This window comes from Schistocerca piceifrons, chromosome 1 (assembly GCF_021461385.2).
Source record: "Schistocerca piceifrons isolate TAMUIC-IGC-003096 chromosome 1, iqSchPice1.1, whole genome shotgun sequence".
In the NCBI taxonomy this organism is placed as follows: Eukaryota; Metazoa; Arthropoda; class Insecta; order Orthoptera; family Acrididae; genus Schistocerca; species Schistocerca piceifrons.
In genome coordinates this window covers 515,882,360-515,904,797 of record NC_060138.1, presented here as the reverse complement: position 1 = coordinate 515,904,797, position 22,438 = coordinate 515,882,360, and the positions used below count along the sequence as shown (strand labels likewise).

The window sequence follows — 22,438 nt, the reverse complement described above, 5'->3', positions numbered from 1 at the left end:
CAACTCCATGATGTCTGGATGTGGTTTCATCTTGGTTTTGTCACACATTGAAGACACTCACCAGAGCACATCTTGAACAAACAATTCACGCAGTTTCCGAAATGCTCATGCTGAGCCTCTGGGCAATCACAATCTGTCCTTGGTCTAACTCAGATAGGTTTCACACCTTCCCCATTCTAGACATGGACTGCATGCTTGCTGATATTACATGCATCATGCATGTTTCTGACTAACAGTCATTCCTTATCAGGTGGCACTACTATTGCCTGGATTGGTTTATATCAGTAGTAGGTCAGCAGGCATAATGTTCTGGCTGATCAGTGTATGTCGACCACACAGAGCTGTAGAAGAGCCAAAAATGAATTTTTCTTGGATTTTCATTTCTAACAAGATAATTAATTTATTTTTAATTGTAACTTGCTTCACTTAAACCTTGTGGATAGGATCTCTCCCTTCACAAATGCATTAATAGTTTTAAACAGGGCTGGTGGGTTAGACTGAAACTTATGATTTTTTCCTGTGTCCCTAAACCTTTTTGGTGCTGTCTTTTTGAATTTCAGATTTTAATTTTTATATTTATATCTTTTCTTTGCCATTGAATTATTGGATATTATTTACTTGATACATTTTTCTGATAAAAATACCAATACTTTACTTTTAGACAGATCTTCCTGTTACACATTGTTATTGCACACTGCGTTTCCTATCATTATCATATACTTCTGCAATGAACCTGATACTGCCCTTTTATTCCTGCCACCCTGTGACCATTTTACAGCACTAACATATACTTAGTGACCTTTCTCTTACCTATAACTTTACTCTATACAATACAAAAATTTGCTCTTATACCTGATTTCCTCCCTGATAAGACATCACTTTTACATGCTAACACCACATTCATAATCAAAGCATTTGTTACACATTTCTTCATATAGCAGGAAAACAGCAGTAACTGCTTCTGTTCATTCATAATTGTCTGTCTTAGTGGTAGCAGTAACACCATTTTCTTTTAACTGTGGAAAGTTTTGTGTCTATTATGGATGATGAACACTAATTTCATCTTTGTTATGAAAAAATAGCATGATCAGCAGTTCTTTGTTTCCTTCCCCTGTTCCATTTTCAAATAAGATACTGAGAGGTATTGTTCAGTAACCACTAATATCAGTAACAACCAGAAAATTAAAAACTCACTAAACTTTATAAACATAAAAGTTGTTGTTTATATAGGTAAACAAGCATAGCCTACCATATGATAATTGAAAATCTTGGCTGTATATACAATGGTATGGCACAGTCAATGAGAAACAGAGTTATTGTATGTGTGAATGTACTACTGATCAATAGCTCTCAGGTTTCCAGATGGGTGGCAATGATGAAACAACATCATGTTTCAAAGGGTATCGTAATCATGATGGTTATGGCACTCTTCAAAACATCACATTATTTTAACACTACCACCTGATTGGAAACCTGAGAGCTCTTCATCAATCAGCATTACTGCATGTAAAAGAAAGTAAATGATGTGCTTTATTCATATTAGTTGATAATCTCACAATAAACTGAAAATGGCAGTTTTACCTCAAATTTCAGATTATCAGAACTGGCAGGTTTGTCAGGATGTGTGGATCAAAACTCTTGTAAGTGCCAAAAACATGACTGCCAGTAGTAGTAACAAATGCAGTGTTCATGGCAGAAAAACGTTTTTCAGAGATGGTTTGTATGAACTTCAGAATGATGTGGACAATTAAAACACAGATAAAGATACTGAATATGTTCCTGTATGAAAAGACACTTCAGAAGTTGTTGCTAATCAGGTAAATGGGGAATTTCTTTAAACAAGTAAGTAATGTTAAGTTGTGTCCCTTACCACAGTTTATGTGACGAGGTGATGCTAGGAATGTTAAAAGCCATCCTTAACATCATTTACATACTGTAGTAAGGTGCTTGCCAAAAATTAACTATGTATTGTGCTGAATCCTAGATTAATTTTTGTGGCTTTTATGTTTTATTATTGCAAAATGAAAATCTAAGAACAGAAAATTGGAAGAATTTGCACCTTTGAATTTGTATTTTTGAGAGGTTTCTTAGAAGAAGTTTGTTAAATTGCACAGGAAGTACACAGTAATAAGTCAGTACTAACCTACATTAAGTGCACTCAGTTTGCAAGTAAACAATGGTAAGTATGCTTTCACAAATTTTTCAGAACAAAATTTCCGGTAGGATTTATGATTTTTAAAATGTCATTACTGTAGGTGTATGAGAAAACAAACAATGACTTATCTGATTGAAACAGTCATACTGCAAGTACTTGAAATATTTTTTTGTGATATTGAAACTTTAGTCTGCCATCTCACAAAACAATCAACTTGTCCCTTGCTATTGTTCACAGCTGAGGTCTTCAATTAGTGACAACTTCTTATCACAGAATTCGCAATCAACACAGGAAAAAAAAAAAAAAAAAAAAGAAATCAGTACAAAATTCATTAAAAATTTAATAAAATAGAGGTTTTAATATAATGAGAAAAATAAATTGTAATTAGAAGACATGAATGGCAATGAAAGAGATTTACACGGGAACTGTTCTAGTTACTCCGAACTGGGTGGAAGAACATCATATATTATTTTTATCTGTCCTCACATTGGATAACTACAGTAAGATGAAAAGTTGAAGAACTTAAATATAAATTTCAGGATGAATATAACATAATACGTAGCACTAACTTAAAATAGTTGGAACAGAGATATGCAAATATCATGCGGCATAACAATTATGCAGCAAGCACTTCGTAATAAATGTGCAATTGAGGCTTGGCCATCAACAGTAAAATCTTCTGCCATTTTTAGTAGACATGGTGCTGTATTTTATCCTCAATATACAGCTAATTTGTCCTTCCCCCTTCTCTCTCTCTCTCTCTCTCTCTCTCTCTCACACACACACACACACACACACACACACACACACACACACACACAAAACAGAAGATACTATAACTCTCCAACATCAGACATAAATCATGTTTCTCTAGTTTTGTAGTCCAGTGGGACAGTATTTTATTTTTATATATGAGTACTGGAGGAATGTCGAATAATGAGAGTTACTGTGCTTGAATAAAGTGGGTATTAAAATGCTGACAAAATATTCCATTCTCTTTCAATGTGTTGTTTGTCATTGCTGGACTCCCATGCTACTTTCATTGCATAGCCAGAAAAAAAGTGTGATTGGAAGTGTGTTCTCTGACTACATAAGCTGATGCTCACATCAGAAAACAAGTGTAAGGCTTCTGTGTATGAAGCATAAATACACCAGCATGCTGAATGAATGCAGAACAAAGTTTACACTACATTTCCAAATTTCCAATTCATAATGTGGGTCCTGCAGTATTGTGGCAATCTAGTGTATCAGTAAAATTTCTGCCTACAAAATTATACTGCATATTCTACTACCAAACTTCTTTTGAATCTGTTTCAAAATGATAAAAACTGAAGACGGGCAAAACTGAAAATCTGTGTGTTAATCACATCAACTTCTAAATAAAAATATTCAGGTCTATTTCCTATTATTTAAATAATATATTTAATTTCACAATTAAATTTAAGCATTAAGAATGCATGAAGTTCAGTCTTCTCTATTAGATTTTTTAAAAATTTACATTTTGAAACATCACATTAAAATCACAGATGTTTATTTGTGTGACATAATGGTCACGAAACAGTAAATCAAGATTCTGAAATAGGGTCAATACCAACAGTTGTCTGTAACTATTTTAATGGGGTGTAATAATAATCAACTGTTATTAATCAGCTATAAACCACCTGAAATCCAAAGGACTATAAATAAGCTAACAAACAGTACAGAATGTTTAAAAATTCATTCAGTTTTGAACTCACCAAACAGTAAAAAGCAGAAATAAATGCAGAGGTAATGAGAAAGCATAAAAGATTTTTAAATCCTATTTCAGGAGAGACCCAAACTACAAAAAATTTGAAAGTAACAATAGAGTAAAAGCCAAAATTCAAATTGCACGTCAACTAATAAGTTGTCACACAAAAGTTAAAAGTTGAGAACTATACTCATAAGAAAAAAAAATGTGAACAGGACTATAAATAAATGCTTAAAAGGGCAGGAGGTAGAGGGGAATAATATGAGGGCCACCCAGAAACTTCATACCATGTAGCCATCTGACTATTCAATTCGATTATGACAGCATCCTTCAGGTTTTCATCATTTGTAAAATGTTTACCAGAAAAATGCTCCTTCAATTTTTGAAAGAGGAAAAAGTCCAATGGTGAAAGGCCCAGACTGTAGAGAAGGTGCTCGAGGACATCCCACCAGAATTTCTCTTGCAGCAAGGCTTGTGCCTACCACGCAGTATACAAATGTGCTTTTTTATGAAATAGAACAATTCCATGCAAGAGCTTGCCTCTTCGGCAGTTCTAGATAGACTGACAAAAACATTCTAGGGTAACACAGTAGGCAATACTATTGACCTACTGACTGTTGTGTTCTGGGGCACGAAATCAATTAGCAGGACTCCTTCACTGACCCAGAATACAAAAGCCATCAGGTTTTGAGTTGACGCAATTTGTTTGAACTTACATGGCTTCTGTGGTGACTGAGGATGATGCCACTCCACAGACTGCCACTTCATTGTGGTGTCTTATGAGAACACATGTTTCATCTCCTAACAATCTAGTCAATGAATGTGTTGCCATTCCTTTCCTAACATTCCAAGAATGGTAATGCAGCACTCATTCTTGCAGCTTTCTGGTCACCCAAGAGCATGCATGGAACCCATTGTGCATGGATTTTGTGTTACCCCAAGTGCTGAGTGTCAGTTTTGTGCTCAATTGAAAGAGACAGTTCCTGATATTGTTCATGTGCATCACTAATGATAAATGATGGATTCTCTCGAATGATATGATCTACCTTTTGTTTCAATGCATCTGTGATGGTGGAAAGTTACCCTGATCTCTCTGCATCATGAACATCTGTTTTCCTATTGTTATAAACTTTATACACCACTTTCAGACAATGATTGCATTCATTACACTTTTGCCATCAATGGTAACAAGTCTTCTGTGAACATCACAGGGTCTAACATTTTCTGACTGCAAAAAAGAAATAACACCTTGCATCTCACAGCAGGCAGGGTTTTTGACCAGCACATCTTTGGTCACAGCTCTCTCTGCACTTGCATGTGACAAGGCCCAACTTATGGCTCCATGTGGCAACTGTTTGCATCACAGTGATCACCAAAAACTAATGAGTGGCTGCCACAAGAATGGTGTATGGATTGTATGCACAAATGTTTTTTACTGTCTGGATGGCTCTGGTAATAAGCAAAAATAAAAAAGTACTGAAAATATATAGAATAAAATAATATAAAGGACATTATGAGCAGAGAAACCAACAAAAGGAAATGGGTACTGGTATATACACTATTTGATCAAAAGTTCACGGACACCTCAATGTCATGTGGAATTGACCACTAGATATCATGAGAGGTAGACTCATCAGTATAAAAGCTGGTGGGGAGCATTGTGTTGTCAGTAGAGAAGCACTAACAGCAGAGCTCAGTGACTTTGAACATAGGCTAGTCGTTGGGTGTTACTTGAGCAACAGATCCATCAGGGACATTTCAACACTTCTAAAGCTGCCCAAGTTGACTGCTGGTGACGTGATTGTGAAACGGAAACAAGAAGGAACACAACAGCTAAACCAAGACCAGCAAGACCACATGTACTGACAGAGGGGGACCTCTGAGCACTGAGGAGGGTGGTTGTAAGAATTACATAACGTCAGCAGGATGTATCACTCAGCTACTTCTATATCTACACCATACTTTAAAAACTGCCATGAAGCGCATGGTAGAGGGTGTGTCCCATTATAATAGTTATTAGAATTTCTTCCTCTTCCATCCATGTTCAGAGCATGGGAAGAATGATTGTTTGAATGCCGCTGTGCATGAGTAATTATTCTAATCTTATCCTCATGATACCTACGTGAGCAAAGTGTAGATGGTTGTAGTATATCCCTAGGGTAATCATTTAAAGCCAGTTCTTGAAACTTTATTCATAGATTTTTTGGGATAGTTTACATCTGATTTCAAGAATCTGACAGTATAGTTCTTCAGTACCTCTGTGACACACTCCCACAGATTAAACAAACTTGTCAGTTCCAAAGTACTGCCAGCAGTCCAGCTATCACAATGACAGTGTGTAGGGAGTTAAGAAAAATGGTGTGCAATGGTTGAGCAGCTCCTCATGAGGGACACATTTCTATAGTCAATGCTAAGCAAAGCTTGAATGGTGTAATGAGCAATTACACAGGACAGTGGATGGCTGGAAATGGATGATTTGGAGTGATGAATTACGCAACATCCTGTGGCAATTTGATGGCAGAGACTGGGTTTGAAAAATACCTTGAGAATTTTACTCCCATCATTTACAGTCCAACAGTGAAGTATGGAAGAGGTGGTGTTGTTACATTTCTTTGTTTACTTATTTATTTAGTTATGTTGGTTGGTGCTTTAAGGTGTAAAACTGCTAAGGTCATAAGTGCCCGTATCATAATGTAAGAAAAACCAAGTACTATTTAAAAATCTGAGGCCAAAAAAGGATTTTAAGAGAGAAGCAGCTAAGGACATGGGTGTCCCAAGTGAAATCAAATTTGCCTTGCCATGCTGCTATGATAAATAAAAAGTAAGGCGCGCTTCACAGAATGGGTGTCGTCCACTAAAACATCTGAGAAAGTAGACGGTAAACATAGATGTAAATGTAAACAGTTAAAAAATGGGCACTAGATCAGAAAATGGCACACGATCAAGGATTGACATCGCTAGCACAGAATGTGGCAGGGTCACCACTTAATAAATGTTGGTGACTAAAATGACAGTATCATACATGCAGCCAGGCTAAAAGGACCTCCTTGCAACATGAGGGGCGAGTGGAAGTCCATCTTTCTGTTAGAAGAGGTTTAATGTCCCAGAGTTTGTTTCCCTGGAGAGAAGACCATTTTGCACTCCAGTGTGATACCACATATTGACAGATGGTGACATGAAGATCATCTGAGGCAACAGAATGAATAGCAGACCAAGGAAGGAGAGCTGCAGCCTTTGCAGCAGCATCAGCAGCATCATTCCATGGCATGCCAATGTGACCCGGAAGCCACAGGAACACCATGTTGGTTCCCCCAACAGTAAGCAAGCGGAGGTATTCCTGGATCTGCTGTACTATAGGATGGACTGAATACAGCAGATGAAGGCTCTGAAGAACACTGAAAAGATCTGAGAAGAAGACACAATTTGGAAGCCCATGTCACGGACGTACTGAGTGGTCTGAGAAAGGGCATAGAGCTCCACAGTAAAAACTGAGCACTGCTCAAGAAGTCAATATTGAAAACGATCATCACCAAGTACAAAGGCACAACTGACACCATGGTCAGTCTTGGAACCATTGGTGTAGATGAAGACTCTGTCCCCAAGCCGCATGCAAAGTGCGAGAAACTCACTGCGAAACACCAACCAGGAGTAGCATCCTTAGGAAGTGAATGGAGGCCAAAGTAAACACATACCTAAGCATGAAGCCAGGGCAGTGAAGAGCTCACACCCATGGGGAATGTGCAGGGAGCAAAAAAGCAAAGCTGTCGAAGCAACAAACAAAAGCAAACTCTGGGAGGCAACAGAGAAGACCTGCGCAGTCCATACTGGTGGTCAAGGGAATCATCAAAAAAGGGAGCTTAAGTTGGTGACTGGGCACAAAAGACAAGACAGTTCACGTAATGACTGAGGAGAATATCCCACCAGTAGGAAATGGTAAGTCAGCAGCCTCAGCATAAAGACTTTCAACAGGACTAGTACAGAAGGCACCGGTGGCTAAGCATATCCCGCAGTGGTGGATGGTGTTAAGATGATGTAAGATAGATGGACATGCAGATGAATATTGTTTTTGAACAGACAAGAGACTGATATAAGTGGAGGAGGATGGTCTGATCCACTCCCCATGAGGTACAGCATAAAATACATAGAACACCGAGGGAGCGAGTACAACGAGCTGCCTGGTAAGAGATGTGGGAAGACCAACAGAGCTTCCTATCAAACTTGAGTCACAAGAAGTTTGTTGTCTCTACAAACAGAAGAAGGATGGGCCAATATGTAGGGACAGGGGAAGAAACTCTGGCACTGCCAGTTCATACAGACAGTTTTGTCAGTGGAAAAGTGGAAGCTATTGTTCTTGTTCCATGAGTAAAGGTGATAAAGACACTGCTGAAGACACCACTCAAGTAGACGGTTTGTTGAGAGCTGCAATAGTCACAAAGTCCAACAAAAAAAGAGAGCCTGAGATACCCAGCATGAGACAATCTGTAATATGGTTAATCACTATGGCAAATAAAAAGACACTAAGCAGAGAACCCTGAGGTATCCTTTCACTTGAATAAAAGTGTCTGACAGGGCTGAGCCCACACAAACCTTAAAAACACAGTCTTTTAAAAATTCCTAGATAAAAAGGGGCAGGCAGCCCTAGAAGCCCCACTCATACATAATATTGATGATACCTGTCCTCCAGAAAGTGTCATACACCTTCTCGAAATCAAAAAACACAGCCACAGTTTGGCACTTCCACAAAAAAAATGTTCATAATATGAGTTGACAAGGCGAAAGATGATCAACTGCAGAGCAGTACCCACAAAATCCATGTTGAGTGTTAGTGAGGAGATTCCAAGGCTCGAGCCACCACCCCAGTGGACCATTAGGCTGCGTTCACACGGCCGGCCGGGCCGGGCCGGGCTGACGCGTAGTACTGGCTCGGCTCGTGCCTAGCCAGCTTAGGCCGACGTGTAGTGCATTCACATTGCGCGCCGCGCCGAGCCGGGACGGCGAAATGGGGGAAAATCCACTTCTCCAATTTTCATGTTTTAAAAATTCTTAGCGGTATATAAGACTTCGCCACATCGTTTTATGAACTTATTTTTTCCCTAAAAGCGTTACTTACGTCGTGAAAAAAGAAAAAGTCTACTTTTCGTTTCGCGTGATTTCTTAGTTTCGTAACGCTTCCCAACCGATTTTGAAGAAAGTATGCGGTTAAAGAATCTGATTTTTGTACACGTGGTAGTGCAACATCTTAGCTTCGTATTGAATCATTTATCTTTCCATATTTCGTACCAGTCATTGTGAAATGATGCTATTTGTCAACGTTGTGCACTTGATTTACAAATCTTGTAGTGAAAAAGTTATGTAGCGGGTAGCTTACTGTTAGATCCGTTTTAGACCATACATTGTTGGGAATGAAATGTAGCTTAAAGTACCAAAAAGTTTTTGAAATGGTAATGATACTGATATCTGTCTCTGGTCACAAGCAATGCGAGCTACTCAGCGGCGTCAGTGCCGCGTCCGCAAGCCACGGAGTTCGCGCGGTTACAGCTTGGTTTAGTGTAGTCATATAATGCAGGACAGAAAAAAACTAATTACTAGTGATCAGAGCAGACCTAGTGTCGATCCCTCGTATTATTTTAATGGTCTCATTGTCTAGATAAATCCAAATGTATAAGAATTTTTCCCTCGGCTACTGGACAATCATCTGCTATGCTTTTATAATTGGCCACATGTTGCATCACAAAAGACAAAAAATTATTTGTCATCAACATCCTACAATTAGTATGACGTACATTTCGTATTTCGAACTAAAAGATAACTGAAGCGCAATTCTGTAGTCTCGTTGTCTACTTTCACAGAAAAAATAATGGAGAGTTAATGAAACTACTGTAGATCGGCACAGATGTGCGTTTCATTGTTCTTCATTGTTTTTTTTTCTTCCTTGGCGGGCTGCGCTGCACTGTCAAGGTAATCCCCACTCTTTGGCTAAATGGCTGGCCGGAGGCCAAATAAATAAATTTAAAAAGATCCCCACCCTTCGACAGCTGACAAGCAAGCCAGTAGAAAACGCAGCTGCAGTCAACAGTTGCTCGCCTTTAGCTAGTCTGTGCTTTCGTGTAGAACAATGTCTTCACTCTTTTATTGGTATTGTTTTGACTCTGCAGTAACTCGTCGAGTTTTGAAGTACAGAAGAACTAGGAGGTTATGGATTCATCCCATAAATAGCGACAGACATTTAGGAGAGTTTTTTTCTTTATATGAAGAACTTAAAAACTATCCTGAAAAATTTTATTCAGATTACAGAATGAATCATAATACATTTCAGTATGTGCTGCAGAACATTCAAGACAAAATTTCTAAACAGAACATAAATTTTCGCAGAAGTATAACAGCAGAAGAAAAATTGTGTATAACGATAAGGTAAGATTCGTTAGTACACACTTTTTGGTTTGCAGTAGAACTTTGTACAGCATTCACTACCTCCAATTAATTGTAGTCATGCTTTCGTATTTTAAATTTCACAAACGCTTACCTCTGAGAGGAAGAGAGTTTATGGGACTCCTGAGAATCATTAGGAAGTAATTAGCTTCGTCATTTAGGGTAAGGTCTTGCTGTACCTTCAACGAAGAATCGCAGAAATACTCCTTCAAAATTTTCCAACTTTTTCTTCTTGGCAGTGGTGATGGTTGATCATGTGGAACCAATGATGGCCTCACAGAATTCTTTTCATTACCTCGTAAGATAGACAGATTGATAGGCGAAGAGTTTTGAGATAATGCCCTTTGACTCAGTGGTTCTATTTCCACTGATAAGGAACTGCCACAGCATGACTTTACAATGCATTATCATCTGGTAGGGACACATTTCCGTCCCTCAGTGACACTCATATCTGTCCCCATTTACAAGTAAATGCGAACTATTCAGTGGCGGCAATGCCGCGATCGCTATCAAGATATTGTTGTAAATGCATGTAAATACGGTAGATTAAATAAATGAAATAAAAGTAATTTCGCATGTATCATTATAATAAACGTAATGTTTCCTCACTGATTGTGAAATGTGAGGTAACATCTTAAAATAAAAGATGTGTGCAGTCACACTTGTGACGAAAGCAGAAGGGAGACGTGTGATGCGTGTACTGCAGAAGCTGTAGTGCTGCTCACCAGGCTCGCGCCTGCGGTCGGCTCGCGCCGACAATATTAAACACTCTGGATGTCGCCGGCTCGGCTCCGGGAGGCTCACGCCGTGTCGGCGCGGCCCGGCCGCCAGTGTGAACACCGCAATTAAGAACCATGTCTTTGATATCGAAGCGGGCGGCGGCCCGGCCAGGCTCGGCTCGGCCCAGCCGGCAGTGTGAACGCAGCCTTAATCATGCATTCTATCACCTCGCAGACGCTACTTATGAGGGAAATTCGATGGTAGCTGGAAGGAAGGTGTTTTTCCTTGTCAAGCTTAAGTAGGGGAATGACAATGACCTCATGCCAGCGACTGGCATATGTGCCATCTGTCCAAATGCAGTTATATGTATGGAGGAGAAAGGATAGGCCCTCAGGAGATAGGTGTTACAACATCAAAATGAGAATGCCATCCAGTCCCGATGCAGATGACCAGGACAAAGAGAGTGCATGTTTAAGCTCCCTCATAGTACTGTAATGATCACATTTCTGAAAGGAGAAAGACATTGTCCTTTCCTTTGTCACCCATTTTAGAGGGGAGAAGGCAGGATGGTAATGAACAGAACTCAAAATGCCTGCAAAATATCGGCCTACGGTGTTGGAGATGTCATGTGGACCTACAATGACCACGTTCGCTATGGTCAGGCCAGGAACAGGAGAATAAACTGTGGTTCATGAAAGCTGAGGAGATTATCTCAGACAACAGAAGAAGGAGTAAAACTGTTAAAAGAGCTTTGAAAAGAAAGCTAATTAGCTTTTTTGCAATCTCTGAAAATGCAGTGAAACTGGGCATGTATCTTTTTATAATGGGTACATTTCACCATTGTGTGATGGCATTTGAAAAAACAGAGAGCTCACCTCTGTGTGTGGATTTCATTGCAGCATGCCTGAGTCTACCAGCAGATGGGGCACATTGTGCCTAGAAAGGGGTGCGAGATATGCAACATTACATGGTAGTAAGAGTTTGCAAGTTATTCTACCTGGTCATCAATACAGGGCAAATGGTGTTTAACAAAAGTGGCCAGTGAGGAGTAGCCAGTCAGCTTTAGAAAGCTGCCAGTTGGGTGGACATACAGATGGTATAGGCATTAGCAAATGAATGATACAGGGGAAATGGTCACTCAAGTGAGTGTTGGAGTGAACAGACCACTCGAGACGACAAGCAAGTTGAGTGTACAAATCAAAAAGTCCAAGTGGAAAAAGGAGTGAATGGAATCAGAAAGAAATGTGGATGTATCAATGTTCAAACGGATTAGACTGAGCTGGCTGAAGATATCTACTAGGAGAGAGCCTCTTGGACAGGGGCGTGGAGAGCCCAAAGGGGATGGTAGGCACTGAAGTGGCCAAGCAGCAAAAAGGGAGGGAAGTTCAGCAATAAGTTGCAAAATGTCTGTCCTGGTGACAGCAGAAGATGAGGGTGAGAGGATGGTGCAAAGAGAGAAGGTGAAACCAGGAGGGAAAGATAGACACGACTGCTTGAAGCTGGGTGTGCAAGGAAATGGTGTGACTATTGACAACATCTCGAATGAGCAATATGACTCCTCCATGAGCTGGAGTCCCCACCTCAGGGTTAAGATCAAACTGGACTGAAGTGAAGTGTGGAAGGTGAAAGTGATTGTGATGGTGTAATTTTGTTTCCTGGAGGCAGAAAACAACTGGATAGTATGATCACAAGAGGACCTGTAATTCACCTCTACTGGATCTGACTGAATCTCTTCAGGTGCAGACTCTGATGCTGGCTGGCTAGATGCGTGCAGAAAGTCATCACGGGAGTACTCCTTTTTGGATTTCTGTGATTCTGTTTGCAAGGAATGCTATTTTGCTGGCAAAGATGAAGGTTTTTTTTGGAATGGGGTGCACCTGTAGCAGATGAAGATGAGGGTGTGACCTTGGAGCTAGACGATTTCCCAACTGTGGCACTAAACTGGAAGCCGCAAGTCTGGTAGCCATGTTCTTCATGAGTTGGGATGTTGCAAGGACTGTACTATAACTGGCAGAGGGTAGTGTACAAGGTTTGTAGCTGGCCAAAATTTTCCAAGTAATGTGACCATCCAGATCTCCTGAATGGCTCTCACATTGAGGTAGATTGGACAGCCATGAGAGGAAGCAGCATGATCACCTTTGCAGTTGTTACAGTGCGGGGAAGGAGGGGGACACTCACCCTCATGAGCATCCCTGCCGCAGGTTATGCATTTGGCTACATTTTCACAAGATTCATGTATAAGGTTCTAATGTTGACATCTATAGCAACGCATGCAATCTGGGATATATGATGTGGCATTAATAGAGCTTCGTAGCCAGCCTTAATTTTTGATGGAAATACCACATGCTCAAATGTGAGGAACAGGGTGTGGGTTGGTACTAATTCTTTATCCACCTGTTTCATGAAGTGGTGAACTGCAGTCACTCATGCTCCTTCCTGTTGGGGCCTCCTCATTTGGGGGGGAGGGGGGGGATTCACCTGCCTTAGGTGATAGTCTGCACCTCAGTTTGCACCTCCCGGTCTCCAGACAGAGGGACCAATCAGCATAGACAAAGGTAACAGCTCAGGCAATCACGCCTCCTTGGACCTGGCCTTTCCCAGGGGGTATGTATGAACCCTACTTGTTGACCCAGGGCTGGTTATTATGGTTTACCCAGTCACCTTTTATGTGTCAAATACATAGACCAGCCTTCAGGAATGCACAGGGAGCAAAATAAGGAAAGCAAAAACCTCAAATGCCAAAGTGGAGGAAGGACAGGGAAAGTAAGATGGGTGGACAGGGCAAATCCATATAGAGTTTTGCCAAGAACTTCAGTTTTCTAAAGAAGGCCTATGACTCAGTCCCCAAGGGAGCAGCACAGAAAGGGAAGTAGTGCTGCAAAGGCTCAGCACATACACACCAAAGAGTGGTGAGTCCACTGGGTGGTGGTGGTGGTGGTGGTACAGTGTGCACATGTTTTTTAATGGTTCAAGTGTGGTCCCCTTATCATGCTCAAGAAAATGCTAAATGGAGAAGGATATGAACATATTTTATAGCAAAGTGTACTGTGTACAATAGAGGAACAGTTCAGAGATGATGAGTGTTTATATCAGCATGACAAAGCACCCTGTCATAAAGCAGCATGTGTGAGGCAATGATCTGTGGACATTAATACTTCTGAAATAGACTGGAATGCCTGGAGTCTCAACTTGAATGCAATGGCACACCTTTGGTATGAATTAGAATGTTACCCTCACGCCAGACTCCAGTGGCCAACATCACCACCTTCTCTGGTGTGGCTGTTGAAGAAGAATGAGCTGCCATTTGTCCACAGGTATTCAGACACCTACACCTACACCTAAATCTACTTCTATATCTACTGAAATTTTTCAAAGCAGAGTTCAAACTCAGGGTGGACGCAGCCCATATTAATGTCCACCTATGGGCGTTCAGATAATGAATAGAAAGAAAGAAGCAGAAAAGAAAATGAGACAGGAAAAAAAACCTAGAAAGAGGAAATCTAGGGAATACATACTAGTGACACAAATTATGTGCATAAATTAAGATCAAGTTAAGGTGAGAGCAAAGCATTTTAAGGCCCAAACAACATTTATGGCCAGTTTTGGTGCTAAACCTAGAAGGTACCAGAAGTGCTCTTACCAAGAGCCCAAGACATGCCAACTAATATCTGAGTGGGCATCCAATGATATGTTGCTTGTATGCAAAAATGATCTTTAACTAGCCCTGGTTGAGAGCCATCTTCCTCTTTATTCTTCGTGTTTGCCATGTTTATTGTGATGATAGGATTCAAAATTGTATTTCACAGTTAAAGACTGAACTGTGTGTGTGTGTGTGTGTGTGTGTGTGTGTGTGTGTGTGTGTGTGGCTGTTTTTTTTTTTTTTTTTTTTTAAATTGTACATGTATTATCCCTTGTTATAACTATTTCTGTTTCACTAGCTGGAATTCTTGCACTCTTTTTCTGTTTCAATAACTCTTAATGTAATGAGGTGGCTGAAGAATTGCATAGCAGTTGAAAGCTTACAATTATTTTGTTTAGTTAAATTTACAGGACTGTTTGCAGTTATCCCTTCCTTAATTCCTCTGAACTTTTATAATAATTTCTGAAAGCAGAATCTTCTACTCAGAAGCAGTCAGTGTTACTCTTGATATAGTCTGGAAGTAAACAGTTGATCATTCCCTCTGAATTGCAACCTTACATTTCAACAATTGCTCCTTACTGCAAGAGTCCTGATTTTCCCTACAGTCAAACCACTGGATTTTTTACACATATCACTTTATGATTTGGACACACAGAACATTGAAAGATCAAATGAATTAAACATGTTTGAAAGTTAGTAACACACACATTTACGTACACAGTCTTAAAAATGATCAGTTATTGTCCTAACAGCAGGAAGAATGCACTGCACTGTCAGTATGGGTGTACCACAAGAAATGCGCTACAGAATTAATGAGAAATCCAAATGTGCCTGAAAGATATTTTGTATCACAGTACCTTTGAAAATATTATTCTAAACAACAGATTTTACCTAACACTGCCATTGTTTTGTGGCTTTCTTACTCTAATGAACAGACTTTTTATCCAATCACCACTAGTACCAGCTTCACATCAATGCTTGTTTTAGCATAGCACAAGTGCTCACCAAATAAACATATTTGTCATGATGCCATATATCTTTATTCCAATAGATTCTCAAACATGACATTATTATTTGTAATAGATGTTATAGAATGCTGTACATCTGTCTCTTTACTCTACTGTTCAGTATTATGAATTTTTAATTTCTGCTGTGAATACTCTCGCTTGAAAGGTACTAAAACATACAGTAACTTTGTCACAAACTGATAAACAAAATAAATCCCAATAATTGACTGTATTTCCACAAAATTTATCTAAAATTATCCAAACTCATAAAAATATCCAAGAATGATTGTTATCATAAAAAATTTAGTTACTTCACACAGTCAAGCATATATATTTTGAGAAACTATGACTTTCTTGTATTACATTACAACAAAATCTGTCAATACTGTGGCAAAGCTTCCAAAAGTGAAGGAAGATGAAAATTTTGTCGGAGCTCAAAATATTTCAGCATATTAACAGACATGATACTGCCAGCAATTAAATCATTTACGAAGGCAACAGAACCTCAACAAAAACTGTTTGATCTGTCTCCAAGTGCCCTAGCTCCATTATTAATTTGTATTATGTTTTAAAGTATTTGCAAAAAAAAGTAGTAATGTGAATTGTGTGTGGTTATCACCATAACAAAGAAAAGTAGCATCGATTGAAAACATGATCTATTAGTGATATACATATGGCACTGATCAGATTGACATATCCATTGCAATATGAAGTGCTGACATTTCAAAATATTCCACAAAACCATAAAGTATTACAGTGCATGAACAATGGACATAAAAGGTAATGAATTATCTTAACAGCAACTGCTGCCTAGGGAAGCTGTAAAAGCAAATTTCCTTGTGCACAGTCCTGCTTCTACTTTCAGAAGGTCTGCATATGTTTCAAAACACATTGCAGAGTGCATATTTCTTGGTATGATCATCTTAGAGACATGTTATTAACTATGCATGTCCAGCTATTGCCATTCAGTGATTGCTCCATTAATTTCCCAATATGAGAAGGTCCCACCTCTACTGAGGACTTGGTACAATTGGATACCTCTGACCCTGTGGTCTGAGTGAGCTGCCCTTTCTTTTTAACCTTCTTCAATATATCCCTCTTTCCTACCCTTGTAACAAACTATTACTTTGCTAATTCCAAAAGTCAGGAAGTGTACCATATTTACATGTGTGTGTTCGTCGGCAGTATTATGCATTTCACTTTTTGAAAGTAAACTTTGGTTAGAAATTTTGTCTCATAATTTATCAACAATTGAATATGTTTCTCCAAAAATTAAAAAGGAGCAACAAATATCATTTTGTTGGGAAATGAACACATTTAGATAGTCCTTCCCTTCTAGCTGAATAGATGTGTTACAATGTGCTGAGAGCCCAAATTATCTTTTGACAGTTCAACTAGGTAGTAAAAAACAACACACAGAATTATTAATCAAAGATTTAGATTTTAAACATTAGAATTATTATGCTGTTTCAGTTTAAGAGGAACTATTAATAAATTTTAACAGGAAAACATGTTAGCAGCATTGATCGGCATCCTTATAGATCATTTTTGCAAAAGCATAGAGAATTACAGTGCGTGAAATTATGTCAAGCATTTCTGTAAGGCCCAATCAGAAAAGAAAAATGAAGGATATCCCATAATAGAGGGAGTTAAAACTGACATTATACAAATACATATTTCCTCAACAGGCATAATGTTTTCCAATTAAGATGTTGCATGCGCATTTAGAATAAATGTTGCTGTATGATATTCAAGAAATTGATTAATGGTTCCATATATCAGAAAAATAATAAAAAAGTGATAATCAATGAAAGCCTGAAAGTTATCCAAGCATTTCCTGTTTCAGCCTGCATAAATTTATTAAGCATAATTTGAAAATAAAAAAACTCTAATGAATGTAAGTCAAATTGTTGTAGTGTACCTTCTCATCAACAAAAACTGTGAAATATTAAAACTTCATCTGTACTCTGTAAGGAAGTTTCTTTGTTTTGAAACAAGAAGCAAAATTATGAGTTGTTAGTTGCACAGCAGACACTGTTATAATTTGTCATGCAATTTTTTTCATCTCACTGCTTACAATATTAGATATTATATTTAAAAAATTAACTTGCCTTGAATCAAAATGGGAGTTTATAAGTTACTTAACAACCAATTAATTTCTAAAAAACAAGCAATGTGTGTGCATTAATGAAGATATGTAACTGTTGAAACTAGTGTGAACCACCCAGGAAAATATCTAGGGACCAGTGCTAGCATGGAGGAAAGACTTTTTCCACACACTTCACAATTCTGCTTCTTAGAACATCCTTATAAATGCAGAAACAACATCTAAGCAAGATTTTGAAATCTGAGAAAGTAATCATTTTGTGAGAAACCACTAATGATATATTTTGTCTTCTTTACCTTCTGGATCTTTAGCAATAACTGTAGAGCTCCTGTCTACACCTGTCTTGTTAAGTTTGTCTTCTGTTGGAGAGTTGCGAGAGCCCCACGAACAAAACACACAAACAAAAACAAAAAAATGTTTCAAGAGATAAGTACAATATATACATATGAATAGCAAATCAAAAAGCTTCAATACAACACATTCATTGTAAAACCTCAACTCTAAACAATTTCAGATTCAGACCTGAAAAGCAGATTCAGAATGGAAAAAAAGCTAGCTGTGCATAGAACTGTCAATAAGCAATGTGGCAGAATGCCATCACTTTCAGAATATGCAGTGACCCTGCAAAAATAAAATATTTCTGTTACACATCATCAAGCAGATTCTGCAGCTCCATTAGATTAACAAACATAGCTTAAGCAAAGTTTGATTTGCTGACTGATGTGTAAATTGTTGCTTCTCTATGACTAGTTGGCACAGCATTGAAATTAACTTACCTTTGATATGTCAATCATAAAATTATTGAGAACATTTTTGATAAGATATCTAAAAACAGAAAATATGATGTTTGTTATTGGATTTCAGGCTTCATCTTCAGCATTTTCTATTGAGAATTAATGAGAGTAAAGCATTGAGCATCCCTGTCACTTGGATGCAAATAATTCTCATATTTGGCTTATGCATTTCATGCAGTATATCAGTGTTAAATAACATATACACTTGCATAATCAATTCACTAGGTGAATATATAGAAACATAAAAAAATTTATGACTGGAGCTAAGCAGATGCTGCTAAATCTTGCTTAACGTATAAATAGGTAAGAAAACTTGCTGCACTTCATCAACAACAGAAGGTCTTATGAGAGCAGCAACATCAAAAACATACTCAAAATACAAAAACTAAATGAAGATGAGGTTTTACATGAGTGAAATGCAATTTCAGCAAGCTGCCAAGTAGCTACATTTATTCAGAAAGAACTACCTAGGTACACCTTACTTTCTTAACAGTAAAGTTCTGACTCAAGAAAGAATGCCTTAACATGTAAGATGTCCCTGGTCTCTCTTCATAAATAATGGATACAAAACTCATTTTAAAAAATTCTCTTTCTAGTTGCATGCACAAGATGCTAAACTGTAACTAAACATGGTAGTTAGATAGCAAGCCACAGATGTCTCATATATGAGTTATACACTTGTGAGGTTTGGCCTGTGGAAGATTAATCCTACAACACAGATTTAACAACTTGCAGAATGTTGTATTAATGACTGTACATTACTTGTGCAGGCAGATTCATGTTGTACACATATCCAGAACAATAAATTAACTAAGTGCTGTATCATGCATCATTGTACTTAACTGTAGACAGAGCATTCTCTTAAAATTAGAAACTCTTTGAATGTAACTCAATTTTGTATAAAGTTTTATTTAGAGATGTAGAAGACTGTTTTGCAAGCAGATTTATTTTGTACATTGGTCTATAACAACAATTAAGTAATCACATAACCATGCATCACTGTGAGCAAATGAATACAGTCTATTTTGTAACATCTGGACATATTTTACTGCAACTGCTTCCTCTTAATAAAATACATAAATATCAGTTTGACAATAAAATCACAGGGGATAAATCTGAAGGAATGCTTTATGTTAACAGCAAATTATCATTTGCTCAGTAAATGCTCAAGAGGCAACTCAATGACTGTGTAAAACATATCTTGCAATGTTTCTAAAATAATTTTTATTCATGTAGTTTTAATAGTTCTGTAAGGTAGTTGACTGTTTGTGTGTCAGTAATATGATCTTGACACTTTTGAGTAAGTGACTATAAAACCACTTTCAGGGATAATTAACTCAGGAAAGCTTGAGAATTTTCTAACCAACTCCCTTAATTAACCTCAAAGTCTTTCATGATGAATTTGTTGTATCATATAAAATTATAAGTGGTATATTTGAAAAAAGGCTAAACAGATGCAACAAGGGTACAGAGTATGGGCACAGATAACATTTAATACAACACTTCTATTTACTTCAAAATACACTAATAGTTTCATTTATCACTGGTACAGTTCGTACACTATTCATGTCTCATTTATCAACTTCATATTATTTTTTTTGAGAAAAGAGTGAAGCATGTGGTGTTAGATGTGGTCCGAAGTGTGGAAATCATTTAAAGACTTTATAATAGCAATAACTCTTCTTATTTTGAATCATGCTTCAATTGTGCTTCAGAGATTGGCATTTACCATGAATCACTTAATATTCTAATAGTGTGCTTAATGTACCTTTAACCTAAATATAAGTCCATCCTACTAATTGGGTAGGTAAGTAAACTTACTATTTACTCACAGAAAATGTGAGGATCTCATGTTTTTCGTGGTTATGTCCTGGGGGCAGTTGTTGTCTGAATTTTCACAGAAAAGTGGCCATGACGATATCTTGTCTGAAATAAATGTCTAACCATCAGGATTGATACTTACTGTAAAGAAGACACATCAAGTTACAGGCAGGCACGATTAAAAGACACTCACCTGTACTTTTGGGCCATAGCCTTCATCAGTAAACACACACACACACACACACACACACACACACACACACACACACACAAGGAAGCACATCTCAGGCATACAAAAACACCAACTCCAACATCTTGTGCTAGAATGCAACATCACATGTTATGCATGCAGCAATGTGAAGGAGGTGGGGAAGTGGACAGGACCGTAGTGTATGTGGCTGGAGAGAGAGAGAGAGAGAGAGAGAGAGAGAGAGAGAGAGGTTGTGAGGCAGGGAGGCGGGGAAAAAAGAAACAAAAAATGAGAGGAGTGGGAGAAGACAGGTGGATACATTGGCAGAGGGCTGCAAATAAACAGGGTGGGAGATGAGAATGGGGAGGAGATGATGGGACATTGGGTGTGGAAACTGTTGGGTGGAGGAGTGGGGACAGTATGTTACTGTAGGTTGATGACATGAAAATTACAGGAGTGCAGAATATGTTGTAAGGATAACTCCCATTTGTAAAATTCGGAAAAGCTGGTCATGGAGGGAAGGATCCAGATTGCTTGGCTAGTGAAGCAGCCATTGAAATCAAGTGTATTATGTTCAGCAGCATGTTGAACCACAGCGTAGTCTATTTTGCTCTTGGCCATAGGTTTGGTGGTGGTCACTCATCCTGGCAGACAGGTGGTTGGTAGTCATAGCAATATAAAGACCTGCACAATGATTGCAGCAGAGCTGGTAAACGACAAGGATGCTTTCACAGGTGGCTTGGCCCCTGATGGGTATGATAAACCTGTGATAGAGTTGGAATAGAAAGTGCTGGGTGGGTGGATTGGGCAGGTTTTGCACCTGGGTCTTCCACAAGGATATGACCCTTGTGGCAAGTGGTTGGGATTGGGAGTGGAATAGTGATGGACTCTGATGTTGTGGTGGTTGGGTGAGTGATAGAACACCACTTTAGGAGGGGTGGGAAATATCTTGGGTAGGATGTCCCTCATTTCATGGCACGATGATAGGTAATGAAAGCCCTGGCCAAGGATGTGCTTCAGTTGTTCCAGTCTGGGGTGGTGCTCGGTGATGAAGGGGACCTCCATTGTGGCTGGTTTTGGGGGTGGTGAGAGGATTGAGGTTGTGAGGGGAAATGCCATGGGAGATCTGTTTGTGGACTAGGTCTGGGGGATAGTGCCTGTCAGTGAAGGCTTTGGTGGACCTCAGCATACTGAGCAAAGGAGTTTTTGTCACTGCAGACAGACCATCCCCAGGTGGCCAGGCTATATGGGAGGGATTGTTTGGTGTGAAAGGGATGACGACAGTCAAAATGAAGTTACCACCCAACTGAGGCCAAGAGCACCTGCCAGTGCAACACCATGCAGCTCAACATAACACACTTGATTTCAATGGCTGCTTCACTACCCAGGAAACCTGGATCCTTCCCTCCACCACTAGCTTTTCTGAATAATGCAGGTGAGAGTTGTCCTTACAACACGTTCTCCACTCCCATAATTATCCTGGTCTCAACCTATGGTAATACACTGTCCCCACACCCTTCACCCAACAGTTTCCACCACCTATCTCCTATTATCTCCTCCCAATTCTTATCTCCCATCCTCTTTATTTGCAGCCCTCTGCCAATGCATTCAACAATCTTTCCCTGCTCCTCTCATTTTTTGTTCCTTTTTATCCCACCTCACTGCCCCCCAAAACTGTGACTGTTGGAGTCCAGTCCCTGTACACTCCATCAGACAGCATTCATCTCTCTCTCCACCCATACACTACTATCCCTTCCCCTTCCCCTTCCCCTTCCCCTTCCCCTTCCCCTTCCCCTTCCCCTTCCCCTTCCCCACCTCTCCAGATTCCTGCTTGCCTCCCACGTGA

General features: G+C 39.0%; 1 protein-coding gene across 13 annotated transcripts in view; it reads right to left on the bottom strand.

The window, feature by feature from the left end:
* LOC124797826 (calcium/calmodulin-dependent protein kinase type II alpha chain) overlaps positions 1-22,438 on the bottom strand; it is a 1,017,246-nt gene that overhangs the window by 117,786 nt on the left and 877,022 nt on the right. For 11 of the 13 annotated variants that reach the window (XM_047260866.1, XM_047260890.1, XM_047260884.1 and 8 more), the window contains exon 13: positions 18,084-18,146. The exons of the other annotated variants lie outside the window; for them this stretch is intronic. In XM_047260866.1, the coding sequence (XP_047116822.1) occupies positions 18,084-18,146 (63 nt within the window). The remainder of the gene's footprint in view (positions 1-18,083; positions 18,147-22,438) is intronic. 13 annotated transcript variants of the gene reach the window in all.